This window comes from Ascochyta rabiei, chromosome 13 (genome assembly GCF_004011695.2).
Source record: "Ascochyta rabiei chromosome 13, complete sequence".
Classification (NCBI taxonomy): Eukaryota; Fungi; Ascomycota; class Dothideomycetes; order Pleosporales; family Didymellaceae; genus Ascochyta; species Ascochyta rabiei.
The window spans coordinates 1,396,304-1,414,049 of record NC_082417.1 but is presented as its reverse complement, the minus strand read 5'-3'; the positions used below and the strand labels follow the sequence as shown (position 1 = coordinate 1,414,049).

General features: G+C 44.8%; 2 protein-coding genes across 2 annotated transcripts, besides 21 other annotated features; both read right to left on the bottom strand.

The window, feature by feature from the left end:
• Positions 1-3,822: part of a mobile genetic element that runs on past the window's edge.
• Positions 1,285-1,448: a mobile genetic element.
• Positions 1,300-1,442: a mobile genetic element.
• Positions 2,063-2,066: a direct repeat.
• Positions 2,067-3,491: a long terminal repeat.
• Positions 2,067-7,058: a mobile genetic element.
• Positions 3,791-4,006: a mobile genetic element.
• Positions 4,007-4,851: a mobile genetic element.
• Positions 4,901-5,147: a mobile genetic element.
• Positions 4,997-5,194: a mobile genetic element.
• Positions 5,436-5,652: a mobile genetic element.
• Positions 5,646-7,058: a long terminal repeat.
• Positions 5,646-7,393: a mobile genetic element.
• Positions 7,059-7,062: a direct repeat.
• A 13-nt stretch (positions 7,394-7,406) lies between the features above and the next one.
• Positions 7,407-7,560: a mobile genetic element.
• Positions 7,560-7,708: a mobile genetic element.
• Positions 7,685-8,168: a mobile genetic element.
• Positions 7,687-7,708: a tandem repeat.
• Positions 8,169-8,579: 411 nt separating the features above from the next.
• Positions 8,580-8,603: a tandem repeat.
• Positions 8,582-8,636: a tandem repeat.
• A 933-nt stretch (positions 8,637-9,569) lies between these two features.
• EKO05_0007952 (uncharacterized protein) lies at positions 9,570-15,695 on the bottom strand (the record flags this gene model as incomplete). Its single annotated transcript, XM_059637163.1, has 1 exon — positions 9,570-15,695. The coding sequence occupies one exon, from the start codon at positions 15,693-15,695 to the stop codon at positions 9,570-9,572; it is 6,126 nt and encodes a 2,041-aa protein (XP_059493146.1).
• Positions 10,867-10,901: a mobile genetic element.
• A 539-nt stretch (positions 15,696-16,234) lies between the features above and the next one.
• Positions 16,235-17,241, bottom strand: EKO05_0007951 (uncharacterized protein; the record flags this gene model as incomplete). The annotated part of the gene is made up of 2 exons (XM_038941094.2): positions 16,235-16,921; positions 16,972-17,241. 2 exons carry the CDS (start codon positions 17,239-17,241, stop codon positions 16,235-16,237), a joined length of 957 nt encoding a protein of 318 aa, XP_038796909.2.
• Positions 17,242-17,746: the final 505 nt, after the last annotated feature.

Below are 17,746 nucleotides of genomic sequence, written 5' to 3'. Positions count from 1 at the left end.
GCAGCCGATACAAACCTAGACCTAGACTTCCTAGCTATTACAGTCTAGCAGTCTAGGACAAACTTTGCAATCTACAATATCTATAACTAAACAAACGCATAAGGAACAACAACAGTAGAGAGAAAGCTCCTAAATAGCTGTACTCTTCTATCCTTAATCCTACTATGCGACTTTAACACCTATTCCCCTTAGTAGGACCCTACTATAACTACTATAACACTAAAAGCTAGTAGTTTAGTTGCCTTAATAGAAGAATAAAACTTAGAGCTATTAAACAACCCTAGAACAGGCACCTTCTACAGGCTAAACATAAGTAGGGGAAGTGTTCTAGACCTTACCTTTACTACGCACAGGCTAGCAAACCAGATAGAAGAATAGCAAACCCTAGCAGGTATAGGCTTAGACTACTTAGGCATCCTGTTTATAATTACAACGCCTAGAACACAGCTCCTAAACAACCCTACTTCTAGGTCTAACACAAAGAAGGCAGACTAGGACCTATTTTAGAAGGAGCTAGCGAAGGAGATAGCAAAAAGCCCTGCTCTTAATACTACCTGTCTAAGCCACTCTACTAGCAAATCCCTACTTCTTATCCAAGGAGAGGACAGAGATCCAGAGGAGCAGCTAGAACCAATAGGGAAGGAGCTTACTACAGCAATAACAAATGCAGCTAAAGCTACAATCCTACAAAGCTCTACTAGTGCTAGAAGTAAGCCTTAGTAGAACCTAGACCTAAAATTACTTAGGACAAACATGCTTAGCAAACAACGCTACGTACAGAGAGAACTAGTAACTAGCCCTACAAACACCTACATATAGAAAAGGGACTACCTAATTACTAGAAACAGCTACCTACAAGTAGTAAAAGCAGCAAAGCGCAACTATTAGAATTAATTCCTAGAAAAAGAGGACATAAAACTAATCTTTAAAGTAATGTCTTATACTAGAACTGTAGGTAACTAAAGCATACCTGCTATATAAGGCCCTAGGGGAATCGAGAACTTCTTTTAAGGTAAATGCTTAGCACTAAGAGATACTCTCTTCCCTAGCCTACCTACCTCTTAACCGATAGAGTGGAGCACCTACTAGGAAGGTAGCTGGAAATAGCCACCTCTTACTAAAGAAGAGCTAGAACACGCCTGCTCCTCACAAATCTAAAGTAGCTCCCTAGGACTAGATGCTATATACTAGGAGATTATTACTACAGTATATAAAGCAGAAACAGACATATTCTTCTATAGGTTCTCTACTTTATTTAACTATAGGTACTATCCTTAAATCTAGAAAAGAGTAACAGGAGTTATCTTAAAAAAGCTAAACAAACTAGACTACTTAGCCCCTAAAGCCTACAGGGTAATTGCCCTTCTAAGCTGCCTAGGCAAGGTAGTAGAAAGACTAGTAGCCAAACGGCTTAGCATACTAGCAGAAACAACTACACTACTACACCCTTTATAACTAGGTAGAAGAGTACAAAAATAAGCTATAGACGCTTCTATACTGCTACTAAACTAAGTGTAAAAACAGAGGAAACTAAAGCACACAATAACTATAGTTTTCCTAGACATTAAAGGAGACTTTAACTATTTCTTACTAGGCTAACTACTTACTATTCTGCAACAACTAAAGCTACCATACAGCCTAATAGCCTAGATTTAATTATTTCTCTCTAGACGCTAACTATAACTGTCCTTCTATAGAGAAATAGAAGAATTTAGTAATATAAACGCTGAAATCCTATAAGGAAGCCCTGTCTTACCTATTCTGTTCCTGATATATATTAGACCCCTATTCTAGTTAATTACAAACTACTTGCTATCTAACCTAGACAACCTAGCTATTACAGTATTGTCTACTAGCCTAAAAAAAAACATCTGTCTACTAGAAAGAGATATAGCAAGCGTATTTAAAAAAGGATCTAGCTGTGCAATTTAGTTTAATGCGCTAAAAACTAAACATATCCACTTTACTACAAGCTAAAAAGCAGAAAACTATACCCTTACCCTACCAGACATGTCTATAATAACTCTAAAAAAGACTGTTAAGTAGCTAGGAATCTACTTTAACAACAGGCTCTTGTTTAAAGAGCACGCGGCTATAAGGATTAGCTAGGCAAGAAACTCCTTCTACAGAATGTGCAGACTAGCAAACAGCAGCAAAGGCCTTACACCTACTGCCCTTAAACAAATATACCTAGCCTGTGTTACTAGCATAGCAGACTACAGATGCTAGGTCTTCTAGAAGTAAAAAGCTAGAATAGCAAAACAACTACAAGGACTGCAGAACCTAGCACTTAGGAAAATCTAAGGCACCTTCTAAACCTTACCTATTATACCCTAAGAGGTAGAGGCAGTACTAGCCCCTCCTACTATAAGGCTAAACTCTGTAATAAGAAAGTGCGCCTTTAGAGCTTAAAAGCTACTAAAGAACTACCCTATCTATACTGCTACAACACAGCTAAAGTCCACCCTACAAAACACAGACCTAGACTCTAGCACAGAGCAAAGAGAGGTTAACTATACTAGGCTAAGAATAGGACCTCCTATATAGCTTATGCAAATAACACATTCTATAGAGAAAGCTATGCCTAGCATAAGAGAAGAAAAACTAAAAGACTACTACTTCTGCCCCTAGAACAAGGCTATAGCATACTAGACGGAAATCTTAAGACTACTAAAAGAAGAAGAAGTAAAAGCACATAAAACATAGATGCTATAAAAAGTAGGAAGTAATGTACTAGCTATCTACACAGACGCTTCTTCTATAGAGAAAGGCCTAGGTATAGGAGTAGAAATTACAGTCCTAGACTACAAACAACAGCCTAAAGAAATCTACATTATAATCTATAATATTAGTAAAGGCTAAATTGTATATAATAGAGAACTAGAAGGTATAATAAGAGGCTTTAAAATTGCAGCTACTATAGCTACTGCAGCACAGGACATCTAAGTCTTTGCAGACAACCAGGCAGCAATCCTAAGATTTAAAACTCCTTTAAACAAGCCTAGACAGGCCTAGAAAATTTGCTGCATAAAGGCAGCTAAAACTATTAAAGACAAAGGAGCAACAATCAGCCTCAAATGGGCCCCTAGACACCAGGACATTGCAGGAAACAAGAAAGCAGACTCTCTAGCAAAAGAAGCAACTAAAAAGAGGCCTACCTCTAACTTAACAAGCATTGCTATAACTGAAATTTAAGTTAAAGCTATTATAACAGACAAGTAGGAATAAAAACTAGACACCTACACAGCTAAAGCAATCCTAAGGAAAATAGACACCTACGCAACAAAATACTAGCTAGGACTAACAAATAAGATAAAACTACTAAAATACACTAAGAGAGAGGTAGCTAGTGCCTACTACTAACTAAAACTAGGATATGGATACAACAAAGCATACCTACACAATATATAGAAGGTAGATAATAACAGATGTATCTGCAGCTACGTACAAACAACACAACTCCTTCTACTTAGCTATAGAGAGTACAGAATCTAAGGAAAACAATGTAAGACAGCCTGCAAGGACAAAGGCTTTTAATAAGACTACTACTACACACAACCTAAGGAATTCTAGCTACTCTAGCTTTTATTTTAGAGACAAGAGTAGGCACACGCAAGTGGTACCTACAACAAACAACAGACACCTAAAATCCTCTTTTAACTTCTTAGAGTATAGGCTCTCACTACAGGACTTTGAAAACATATTTACTATCCCCTTTTACAAACACGCTCGTTAAATTACTAGAGTAGCTTAACTGCTCTCGTCTTATATAGTCCTAGACTTACACAGGACGTTAAACTTATTAATTAATCAATTAATCAACCTTATTCTTTATTTTACAGTCTCTTGCAAAGTGGCCTGGCTTACTACAGTTGTAGCAGTCCTTGCTGCTATGTTTGTTAGAGTAGTGTCCTCCTCTACCCTTCTTTTTATTCTATTGTCCTAGTAGCAGTCCCTTATTAAGGTTTAAGAGGTCTATAGCCTCTAGTCTAAAGTAACTACTCTATATGTTATTATAGATGCGTTAACTAGTATAAGGGTAGTATTATCCTTCTTATTGTCCTTATTTTAGGTTGTTGCGCTACAGGTTACGTAGAGGCAGGTAGTTATTTCTAATATCTACAACCTGTGCCTGCAGATCTTCTCTTAGTTCTAGTTGTAAGTTGTAGAGCTTAACTTTAATAGATATAGACTTATTAATAAGTTTATTTAAAGTCTTAGTACTAGCGCTGGTGCGTATTAGTTCCTCCTTAACCTTAAGTTTCAATCCTTGCTTGTACATAGTTTTTAACGCAGTATTATCCTATTTTGTGTTAGTAGTAAGTTACTAGAACTTAGCAGTATATTTAGCTGTAGATTAGGATTACTTAATATATTAGATGTTACAACGTACAATAGCTGGTTTGTTTAAGACTCTAAAGATTAGCTTAATTATTTGCTTAAAGTTGTTAAAGTTGTTAAACTATTTAGAGATATTGTCTAGACATTTATTTAATATAGCCTTTTAGAGAAATAGCTTAATCTATTTAAAAGCGTTTCTGTGCATGGAGCTGGGGGCTAGTATAACACATTTACTGTTAGAGATCTTACTTCCTTAGAATTTAAAGAACAAGTTAAACTAGAGGAGCTAGTTATTAAGCTTGTTACGTTCTCTATTGTAGATGTCTAGTTTAGCTATGTTTATAGTGTTGTTTGTAACAGGTACCTCTATGTCTGCATTACTAGAGCAAGTGCTGCTAGAGGTAGCGCAAGATCCTAAAGTACTTATCTTAGGGGTGTTTAAAATGTTAAGTTTTACACTTTAGACAAAGTCGGTAAGTAATTGTTTAATTAGGTCTTAGGGATAAGCACGTGCAGGGGTTCTTAAAGGGATAGTTGTCTAGTTAAAGACTATAGTAACTGGGGTTGTAAGTGTTAAAGTCGTACTTTAGTTAAAGACCGTAAGCACTGATTCTATTAGTTCTCAGGGATGAGCACTGGTGGATCGGTTGGGGTTATTAACTAAGCAAAGCTTGTGAAGATAGGGTGCAATAAATAGTACAGAGTAGACTGTCTAGTTTAAGAGCAGGTTAAGATTCTAAAGACAAACTTAATTAATAAGGTTAAACATAAACTATAAAGGTTATGTTCCTGCTTACTATATACTTAAGATGTCCTACAGTCTTATAGGACAAAGTCCTATAGTCTTATAAGTCTTATAGGATCCTATAGGATTCCTATAGGACGCTAGTTATTTGTCCTATAAATCCTATAGCTTGCTTAGCCTTTGTCTTATAGGACGCTTTACCTGTTATAGCCCTAGCAGCTTACACGTAAGTTGTCTTGTTATTACCTGCAGGGTGATAGCCTCCTTACTAGCCGTTGTACCGCCTTGTAATATCCATTAACAAAACCCAGTGATTCCCTTCTTAGGATTCATGTTCGTAACAGTAAGGAAGAGTATAGAGTAGACTATCTGTTTTACAAGCAGGGTTAAGATATTCTAATAACAAAGCTAATTAATAAGGTTAAACACAAACTATAACGCTTGTGATCCTACAAACTATATACTTTAATAATTGTAGTAGTAATATAGACTAATTAGTGTTATACATCCTCTAATTACACTAAGCACTAATTACACTAAATACTAATTGTACTAATTATCTCCTTTAAGGAGCATGCTGCCACAAGGATTAGCTAAGTAAGAAACGCCTTCTACAGAATGTGCAGACTAGCAAACAGCAGTAAAGGCCTTACACCTACTGCTCTCCAACAAATATACCTAGCCTGTGTTACTAGCATAGCAGACTATAGATGCCAGGTCTTCTAGAAGCAACAAGCTAGGATAGCAAAACAACTACAAGGACTACAGAACCTAGCACTTAGGAAAATCTTAGGCACCTTCTAAACCTCACCTATAATTCCCTAAGAGGTAGAGGCAGCACTAGCCCCTCCTATAATAAGGCTAAACACTGTAATAAGAAAGTACGCCTTTAGAGCTAGAAAGCTCCTAAAGAACTACCCTATCTACACTGCTACAACACAGCTAAAATCCACCCTACAAAACACAGACCTAGACTCTAGCACAGAGCAAAGAGAGGTTAACTATACTAGGCTAAGAATAGGACCTCCTACACAGCTTATGCAAATTACACAGTCTATAGAAAAAGCTATACCTAGCATAAGAGAAGAGAAACTAAAAGACTTCTACTTCTGCCCCTAGAATAATGCTATTGCATACTAAACAGAAATCTTAAAACTACTAAAAGAAGAAGAAGTAAAAGCACATAAAACACAGATACTACAGAAAGTAGGAAGTAATTTACTAGCTATCTACACAGACGCTTCCTCTGTAGAGGGAGGCCTAGGGATAGAAGTAGGAATCACAGTCCTAGACTATAACTAAGAGCCTAAGGAAATCTACACTATAAACTACAACATTAGTAAAGGCTAAATTGTATACAACAGAGAACTAGAAGGAATAACAAGAGGCTTTAAAATTGCAGCTACTATAGCTAATACAGGACAGGACGTCTAAGTCTTTACAGACAACTAGGCAGCTATCCTAAGACTAAAAACTCCTTTAAACAAGCCTAGATAGGCTTAGCAAATACGCTGCATAAAGGCAGCTAAAACTATTAAAGATAAAGGAGCCACAATAAGCCTTAAATAGACACCTGGCCACTAAGACATTGCAGGAAACGAGAAAGCAGACTTTCTAGCAAAAGAAGCAACAAAAAAGAGGCCTACCTCTAACGCTACAAGTATTGCTATAACTAGAATCTAAGTAAAAGCTATTACAACAGACAAATAGGTTTATAAACTAGTTACCTACAAAGCCAAAGCAATCCTAAGGAAAACAGACACCTACGTAGTAAAATACTAGCTAGGACTAATAAACAGGATAAAACTACCTAAAAATACCAAACAAGAGATAGCAAGCGCCTACTACTAACTAAAACTAGGATATAGATATAATAAAGCATACCTCCACAACCTACAGAAGGTAGATAGTAATAGATGTATCTGCGGCTACACACAAATAACTTAACACCTCCTACTTAGCTGTAAAGAATACAAATAAGTAAGAAAAATAATGCAGGATAACCTACAAGGACAACAACTCTTAATGCAACTACTACTACACACAACCTAGGGAATTCTAGCTACTCTAACTTTTATTTCAGACACTAGAATAGGCACCCGCAAGTGGTACCTATAACAAACAACAGACACCTAAAAAATGCTGTTAACCCCCTAGAGCATAGGCTCTCACTACAGGACTCTGAACCTATATTTACTACCTTTTACAACCACGCTCCTTAAATTACTAGAGTAGCTTAACTGCTATCGTCTTATATAGTCTTAGACCCACACAGGACGTTAAACTTACAAATCAAATCAAATTAATTTTACTAATTACGCTAAGCCCTAATTAGGTCACGTGTCCCTTTAGCCCTTAACCGAGTGCTGACATTGTAATTGTTGCTTACTTATTGTTTGTTCTGTTGTTATAATCACTGTGCCGCAGCCACTGTAATTGGACGAATCCTTCCCGTGTTCTGTGGATCGTAACACACAGGCTCTTACTATTAGACCACAAACACATATTTACTATCCCTTTACACAAAACACACTCCTTAAACTACTAGAGCAGCTTAACTGCTCTCGTCTTATATAGTCTTAGACTTACACAGGACGTTAAACCAATCAATCAATCAATTAAAGCCTCTAAACTACAAACGAAACTACAATATGTATATTTTTATAACTACTAGCTATAATAAGAAGTAAATAAAGACACTATAACAGTAGCCTATGTCCTATCTACTAAGATGTTAGCCAACAGATTTACTAAGGCTCTGCCTATTAGCAAATAATTAACCTTCTTAAGGTAGCTAGAACTAGAGAGACAAACTAAACAAAAAAGCTAGCTAACACCTAAATAGAATTACTTAACTAAAAGCTTGCTAACCTAGAGGTACAATAAGAGCTAAATGTCTAGCTTTAATAGAGCCTTAAGGCTGAGGGGGTATGTTAGATAACCGACCTTGCCGAACCAGGCTGGGGTTCACCTTGGTTAACTTAGAGGCTAGCCACCCACACATAAATCAGCCATCTAAACAGATAATCATCAATTAATAACCTTTATTATCATCTTTGCACATTAGGCATATTATCTGACAACTATAGATTAGTACAATATGGTGTATAGTATAGTAGAATGCTGCTGTGTACTATAGTACTGCAAAGTAGTTATAGTGTTAGTGTGGTCATGGTAAAAGTAACCGGTACACTTAGGTGACCGGTATGCTTGTGGAGTACGTTATAAGTACTACTATCCTATAACTTGTAGTTAACTACGTTTAAGGTTATAGTGAACATTCACCCTGCCGTCACTCTTACTTACTAGTACGCTACGATACAATTTCAAGGGGGGATAGATTGGGAATTCTCTCCGTACCAAGATCGTGGGGGGGGGGGGGGGTGCGCACATTTTTGCAGAGGTTCTATATCTTGTAGAACCACAAAGTTCCAAACCATCTGACAGTGCCTACTTTGGCACTCCGATAACTCAACGCTACTCGCAATCATCACACCACCACCACCTCCACCAACCATGACCTCATCTCAACCCCAACCTCTCAACGCCAGAAACGCAGACCCCTCAGCTCCCCTGCCTCGCCTCAGCACCCAGCACCCCCAACCTCATCCCCTCGCCAGCCTACCACCAGCGCACAGGCAGGCACCCCACAACCCACCGCATAACCCCCCTCCGTAAGCGTGTGGACGATAGGTGGCCAGCTAGAAGTCGCAATCGGAGATGAATCCCGCGTAGCGGAACCTAACACAACCGGACACCCACCGAGCCGAGAGGAGATATACGGGGCGTTGATTGCTGCTGGGCAGCGACAACGGGGGGGGGTGGGCTCGCGGATAGGGCGTGGGGGAAGTGCATAAGGGAGTTTAAATGGGGTGAGGGAGGAGGAGGAGGTTGGTCAGAGGTCTTGGGTGTGCGAAGGACAAGCTGGTGTGGTCTAGAGGTGAGATGGCGTTGTTTTGGTTTTTGGGTTGCAGGTATTGTTGTTTGGACAGGCGACTGCAAATCTCCTTGGACAATCAACGTCGACAAGCGTCAACTTTCTGTTTAACTCTACAAACATCATAACCAGATGATCTTCTTTAGATTGATGTGAACATTATTTTCTAGAGGTTCTATACATGACCTTTAGGTTAAGAAGTGTGTCCGTAGCACAAAACGAGGTACACATTGCGAATCACGAAATGCGTGATTCGGCCTCCGTCACAACAAGAGTGGTGTTAGGCACTCACTCCATATGGGAAAGCTAGAATCTTCAGATTCTGCCAGCTAGAGGGCACTCCGTTAGAACTCGGATTGAGACGCCGCCGCGTTTATAGCATCGTCATTGCTCCACGTCCAATCTCGGAATAGTTCTTGCGAAAGAACAAATCGATTCATTGTTTTTTGTATGTCCGTTCGTGTTGTCAGTTCACATCACAGCATCACCAGAGCGGAGGATTCAATTTTGATGATCAGCATTATTTCAAACTATTTCTACTTATTTTTACAAGAGCGTTGGGTTCAGATGAGTACTCTTTTTAGCAATCGACAAAGCTAATGAGCTTAGACTTGGGCTTTGCATGATATCAAAAATGGATACCTCAGCGCTAGCTTTGGTCGCCAACGTGTTTCTCAGCTCGACGGCTGTCAGCGAATCGACTCCAAAATCAGCCATAGGCATATTGGGAAACACTTCAGCTTCCGGAATCATGAAGATATCCATGATCTTGGCGACGATCTCAGCTCCCACAGCTGCGGCGGCTTCTTCGAGCGATTTTGCGCATGCAATGCGCCCAGCAAGCGTGTCAGCCATGCCTGAACTTGCATCATCGTTGCCCGTAGACCGGTATTTGGCGGGCCAGAAGCGGAGGTCTCGCGAAGCGGGCCCTTCGTCCCACAGTGCGCTACTGGGCGATGTGTTGATACCGAAGACGAGCTGCGTTGCGAATGGTGACGTGATGGCGCATGCAAGGGATTTCAGGACATCGCTCTCCGCAAGGACCATATGACCTTGCTTCTTGAGATAGGTGTGCGTCTCGTCGTGCTCGGCAACGTAGCCAACATTCTTCACCGCTCCAATGTCAATGGAGACACATGGGAGGCCCTGACTTGTGCGATGCGCTGCCAACGCGTCTTGGAATGCACCACCTGCGCCGTAGTTGCATTGAGATGCAATACCAATGACGCCAGCGATGGAAGAGAGGATGACGAAAAAGTCAAGAGGAGTGGTCGCAAAAGCTTTGTGGAGATTCCAAGTTCCTTGGACTTTGGGACGTAGGCCCGCCGTGTAATCGGCAAGCGACATCTTCTCGAGAATGGAATCGCGGAGGACCATGGCGCCCTGAATCACGCCACGAATGGGAGCCATATCTTTGCAACTCTTGATCGCACGTTTCACGTCGTCTTCGTTGGTGATGTCACATGCGACAGATCTGACTTGGCATCCTAAGGCGTGGAGGTCGCTGAGTAGAGGTGCTGCCTTGTCAGCTGCGTTAGCACTTCGGGAGAGAACGATTAGATTCCTGGCGCCGTGTTCAGCAAGCCAGAGACAGATGCTCTGACCGATGCCTCCAAACCCGCCAACAACAACAAAGGACGCATTCGAGTCCAACTGAACAGCGGGCATTTGGCGAATCACCTTGTGTACTGTTAGATGATGTCCTTCAAAGATCAAACGAGGATTACTTACCGGCACGTAACTATCAGGTTTCACTGATAAAACCACTGTTCCTGGCGATCCGCTCGATTGCGTGTCTCGGAAGGCCTGGATTACCTCGGATATGTCGTGTACCGAGATAGGCACAGCGCGTATCTTTCTTGCTTTAAGAAGCTCTGTGGTCGATATCAAAGCTCGATGAACCTGGCCTCCCTTGTGTTCCGCGAGAAGGGCAATGTCAATCGCTGAGAGTGTAATCCCCCTCGCAAACGCGCCCATGTCTAGACGGCTGTTTCGCTCAAGGTCTCTTTTCCCGAGCTCGATGAAGTGACCAAGAGGGGCAACGCAGTTGAGTGTTTCCTGGAGAAGGGGTCCTTCTAGCGTATTGAGGACCGCATCTACACCGCGACCTTGCGTCTTTCGATGAACAGTGGCGGCGAAGGCAGAATCGGTGTTCGAGAAGATGTGGTCGGCTTTGAGTCCAATGACGCGTCTCAGGAAGCTGCGATGTTCAGCACTGCTCGCCGTAGCAAATATCTCAGCACCGACATGCTGGGCGAGGGCGACTGCAGCCTGACCAACAGCTGATCCAGCGTCGTGGATCAAAACGGTGTTCCCCTTTCCAATGTTGGCAGTGTCTATGAGCGCGATCCATGCTGTCGTATAGGGCACAGGCAATGCAGCAGCGAGCTCCATTCCCATAGCGGCTGGGATGTGCACGGCGCTAGTCCAGGGTACACGAACTATGGTGCCGTATCCGCCCGTCGTGACGGCTGCAACACGATCGCCGACCTTGTAACCTTCGAGCAAAGCCAAGGAACCGACCTTTGTAATGGTGCCTGCACATTCGAACCCCATTGTTCTGTCTTGAATAGCGTTGGTCACAACGCTAATGTCCCGAGAAGTGATGCCAAAAGCGTGAGGACGAATCTCCAGCTCGTTCGCCGGGATCTCTGTCCTTGCTTGGTCAGGACTAGGTGCAAACACAATACTGCCCAGTTGTCCAGGGCTTTCAATTGTCAGATGTACTGGCCTGTCGAAGAACTTTTGCTGTGTAGCGGTATCGGACTCTGTAGTGTCTTGAAACCAAGTCTTGTTTCGTTCATGGTCCTTGAAGTAACGCAGGACATGAATGGTGCTGTTGCGCTCCGCAAACTCGTAGTCGCGAGGTCCGGCCTCACCAGGATTGCCCAAGACGCTTGCAAAAACATTGCTTATTGTTGAGACTGTGCTGGACGACCAGGGATTGGCACCGTCGAGGTCAAGAGTTGCGAGAGGTTTCCCAACGTATTCCAACCGGAGAATACGAAGAAACCCGGAAGCCAAACTTGAGAACGGATCAGAGCTTTCTACTGACCCCCCTCGTGTGATCCAGAGCAGACCTTTGGATTTGGTGCAAACATCTCGCACTGAAGCGAATTGGTCATCCGTGGGGCTGACAAGAAGCTTATTAGACAGCTCGGGAAGAAAAATTACCACCTTGCCTTCAATATCAAGGTTTTCAAACGGCTGGATGGAAGGTTTTTTGCCGATTGTTGTGGTCACAGCTTCAACAAGGCTGTCTAACCACTCTCGAGGCGGAGCGATCGTGGGAATTGCGATGACAACATCTGGGTGATACAACGGGCTTTTGCTCGCAGCTGAAGCCGTCATAACACTGTAGGAGTAGACAGCATCGCTTTCGCAATCACGAACTTCCACGTCTACCCCGCTGAAGTCGTTGCTCTGGAGGACTTCGTTCCAAGTGTCGGCGGATAGCGATGTGGTTAAGATTCGGTATTCTTCTTCGCCAAGCCATTGGTCCGGCAGCAAGCCAAATGTCATCCGGAAATCTGCCTGGTCTTGGGTTGACTCTAGAACGACGAGCTTACCACCTGGTTTCAACAGCTTGTGCGCGTTTGCAAGCGTCTCATCCATAGACTTGGTTCTGTGCAAGACCTGCGAGGCAATGACAAGATCGTAGGATCCCGCATCAAAGCCCTGCACCGAAGGATCCAGCTCAATGTCTAGTTTCTGGAACGACAGAAGGCTCTTCCACGCTACAAACTCGTCTTGAGCAGCTTCAAAAGATTCATCGGACAGATCGGTATAGTCGTAAGAAGCGCAAAGAGGGTCCTCATGGCCCAGGGCTTCCAGAATATGATGGGTCGTACCACCGCTACCTGCGCCGATCTCGAGGATCTTAGCGCGAGGGTTCTTGAGCGCATGGAGACGGACCAGCTTTGCCATGTGACTCCTGCTGCGATCAAGCTTTAGACACTCACGATAGAATCGGTGGAGAATTTGATTTTCCTCCATGAATTCGAGGGGAGAGACACGTCCACAAATAATGTCGACCAAGTGCGGTCCCACGTTACACATGAGTTTCCCGTTGGCACTGCCTGCTGCAACCTTTGCAATGAGAGTCGCTCTTTCTTCTTGAGTGGCAGGGGCGGTCTTGAGGTTTATGGTCTGAGCTTTCATCCAGGCATAGTAACGTTTGAAGTGGCCTTGAATACTCTGGACGTCGACGGTAGTGATAGCCGCAAGAGCGTCTTGGAGAAACCAGGAGCACACTAACTTCGTATCGATCAGTGCCTGCTCCTCAGTTGAACTAGCCTCGCAAGCTAACTGCTGCTTGATTTGTGCTGGCTTCATCATCGATACGTCCGGAACCCACTTTGAGGTAAGAAATTTGTCGTTCTCACACAGCTCACCGCTATCCAGTACGCTACCAATCGATTGGAAGAAGAACTCTTCAATAGTGATGACGGGCTGTTCGTCGTCACCATCGACAACCGTAACATCTGCCTTGAAGCTCTGTTTATTGTTGTCGCAGACCTGCGAGTGAGCACTAAAAGAAGTTCCAGAGCCTTGCTTGATACTGTTCGAGATCCACATGTTCTTGATCGAGCGCGGAACCTGTGCAGACGCGAGTTGTGCTCCGGCAGCGGGTAATGCTGCGTAGACGGCCTGGAAGACAGTATCGAGAGTTGTCGGGTGGATGAGGTGCGAATGCTCAAACTGATATGGCATGACGGAAGCAGTATCCGCAACTTCAAGCACCGCAAAAGAGCCCTGAGAACGAGCCCGCACTGTCTTGAGATTCTGAAAGATGGGACCGTGCTGAATTCCCACGCGATGCATAGACTCGTAAACGTCCGATGGGCCAACACTTGTGCGATACTCTGTCATCTTGCGTACAGCGACAGGGCCTGCAGGGGCGGGTGCGCTCCCGCGCTCAATGCAGATAAGACCGCGGCAGTGTTCCTTCCACTGATCATCTTGTGTGACGGAGAAGACCTGGAATTCGCTCCAGGTTGTGGCGTAGATGTCCTTATCATCACACGGTTTAAGCGACAGTTGAACCTCAACACCATTCTCGCCGTCCGGAATGACTAATGCTGCAATTATATCGATATCGCGCAAACGGTATCCAGATATCGAATCTTGGTTGTGCTTCTCGGTTTGTATGAGGCCCTCGAGAGCCATACAGATCAAGCCAGCTCCAGGATAGACAGTCGTGCCCTGGAGCTTGTGATCTCTGATCCAAGGCACTGAGGATGGGGCGATTATTCGCCGCCAGGTAGGGTTGACGCGATTTGTACCAGTCATGAGGGAACCGAGCAAATCGTGCGGTCCCTCAGATAGCATGCGATGCGCTCGATTCATGCGTGGCTCGTACCAGTGGCGGCTTTGATGATTCCAGGCATATTTGGGCAGGTTGGTCAAAACTTGTCCTTGGACCGTAAGATTAACCGCAGCCATGTTCAGTGGAAAGCCTTTGTGTATCAGTTCACATGCCAATGCATGGATTGTTTGAACGGCGTTTTTCTTGCGAACCAAGCAGCTAGCATAGCCGACTGAGGATCCACTGAAGACATCGAGCGTGGTTATGTCTTGGATGGGTCCAGATAGAGCGGGGTGAGCGCCCAGTTCGATGACCATGTCCACACTGCTGGGCTGGCCTGGTGCGGAAAAGCACATATCCGTGAAGGATTCGACGAAGAGCACCGGCTGTGTAAGACTCTTGACCCAATGATTGGCAGCACCGATTTCCTTTACATCTGACATACGTTGACCTGTTGTTGGCGAGGAGTAGATTACGTCTTTCATTTCTGGCTCCGGTGTGACGTTCGCGTTCAACCACTCTGCGTAGGCCTCTGCAAGTGGTTCCATATGGTGAGAATGGTATGCGGCCGGGACCTGGAGCTTTCGTGCGAATATCCCGTCTGCCTGCAACAGCGTCTCAAGCTCCTCAATCCCAGGAAGATCTCCCGAAATGGTTACGCTCGACGGACTGTTTCGGCATGCGACTACGACACGGCCAGCAGCGACACGCGAGACGTACTGTTGTGCGTCATCGACACCAAGACCAACAGCCATCATTCCGCCAGGGCCGAGGTTCGAGTATTTTGCCACTTCACTGGCAAGGGTACCACGGGCGTACACAACACCCATGGCACTACGAAAACTGAGTACACCTGCGGCGTACGCACTGGCAATCTCACCACTGGAGTGACTAGTAACGGCGGTGGGCTTCACACCCCAGGAGTCCAAGAGGCGAACGAGTGCGATTTGTACAGCAACACACACCGGCTGGCCCAGTGCTGCTTCGTTGACCCGTGTAGTCTTCTCGCTTTGGTATAGTTCTTCCATGAGGCTGTAGGTTGCGCCGAACTCGCGTAGGTACCGATCCGCTTCGCACAACGCCTGGCGGAAGACTGGGTAGGCGGAGATAAGTTCGCGACCCATTGCCCACCACTGCGCTCCTTGACCGGTGAAAACAAAGCCGAGTTTTGGAACGTCGTTCCTACGTCTGGGCTTCATCTTGCCAGCATCGATCAATTGGACAAGTTCGGAAAGAGAAGACGCAGAGGCCGCTGCTACCCACGGAAACGCTGAACGACGTTCACCAAGAGTGTATGCCAGATCATTCTGGTACAGCGAAGTATCGCTTACATCAAGTATGTGATCGCGTAGGTTGGACACCATTGCTTTGGCAGCGTGCTCATCTTTAGCACTTAGCACGTATACCTTGGAAGAAGGGGATAAGTTGAGGTCTGCAGCAGGACGACGTGGCGTGTAATTCTCCAGAATGACGTGCGAGTTTGCACCGCCATATCCAAAGTTGTTGACGGAGGCGCGTCGGCAAACTGCATTCCAGGGCTCGACGACACGAGGAATCTACCGGAAGAAAGCATGTCAGTATGTGACAGTGAGGATAAAGAGGCATATCATAGGGATTACCTTCAAATTCCAGTCATCGAGCTTTAACTTGGGGTTGATGGTTTCCAAGTTTGCCAGTGGAGGGATGAGCCCCTTCTCAATGGCTTTGACGACCTTCACTATACTCGCCAACCCAGAAGCACATTCTGTGTGTCCGACATTGGGCTTGATCGATCCTATCGGAAGAGGAGCACCATCCCTTCTAGAATCTTTGAATACTGCGGCAATCGCGCCCACCTCCAGCGGGTCTCCGGTCGGTGTTCCAGTGCCGTGAGCCTTCGTGAGATTAGCGCGACGCGGGGGTTTCACAGGATCACGTGATAACGAACCTCAAAATAGCCAGTATCTTTCGGATCGAGGCCACCTTTCTTGTAGACACGTTGCATGAGTGCAATTTGCGCCGCTTGACTTGGTGTGGTGATGGTCTCCGTTTTCCCGTCTTGGTTCAGGCCAGTCTCTTTGATAACACATTGGATAGGGTCTCCATCGCGGAGCGCGTCATCAAGGCGCTTCAGTACGAGGGTCGCCACTCCTTCGCCGCGTCCATATCCGTTCGCGCGACTGTCGAACGCGAAGGATCGGCCATCCTTCGAGATTAATGCTATTGAGGACATGGTGATGAACATATCCGGATTGAGCATCAGATTGGCTCCAGACACCACGGACATTGTCGACTCATGATTTCGGAGGTCATTGCAAGCTTGGTGCAGCGCAGTCAGTGTTGTCGAGCATCCCGTATCGATGGACATCGAGGCTCCCCGTAAGTCGAAGTAGTGAGACAGACGGTTCGATGCCATGGCAGACCCAACACCAACGAGAAAGAAACGAGGCAATGTGGTGACGTCGCGAAGTCCAGCATCGTGATAATCTTTGAAGAATGAGCCTGCATAGACGGATGTGTCGGAGCCAACGACATCGCTCATGGTGAGTCCTGCGTTCTCAAAAGCTTCGTAGGTACCTTCGAGCATGAGTCGGAATTGCGGATCCAGGCACTGTTCCCTGTCAGCTGGAATGTATACGTTTGGAAGAAGCCACTACTGACCGCAGCCGTCTCAGCGGGCAGATTGAAGAACGTGGCATCGAAATTCCCAACGTCTTCGTCAAGAAAACATGCTCCCTTCACATTGGTGGTGTTCAGATTGTCGGGCCGGGGGTGGTAGTGGCCATCGATGTTGTATCTATCTTCTGGAATCTCGCTCCACCCTGTTCTTCCCCCGGCGCAGAGTTGCCAGAGCTTCTCGGGATCGGTGGCGCCACCAGCAAAGCGGCAACTCATACCAATGATGGCGATTGGTACACTGGGAGCGGACATCTTGATTGGGTTCACTTGGTAGAATGACTTGTTGTCGATGTAAAGAGCTTTGGATGTGTTGATGCGTGAGTGAGCAAAGAATTGAATGTGCCCACTGTAACGTTGAGTTCAGGAACGGAGCTGTTCAATTAAAGCAGATCAAGTGTAACTGAAAGAATGATTGTCCCCTTGGAAAAAGACTGTGTTGACTACAGAAATAGCAATATTTAAGACCATGTTTATGAACTCTTAAGGATAAAGCGATGGCTCGAAACGTAGTCTGTACCAATTCGCATCGTTTTGCCGGACTTGCATGGCTCCGTAACGGTAGCACCGCTGCCATGGAAAAAGTGCCGAGGGTTGAGGTTCACGATTTCAGGCTTGTACGGGGTTTCGTGGTGCGTTTGTGAGTCCGAAAAGTTACTCCGAGAATTTGTAAGGCCAAGATAGTCCGGATCGCTGGGGCCGAAGACATTGGCCACGGCCTTGGCCTTCACCCACGTAAACAAAGTCCAACCATAGATAA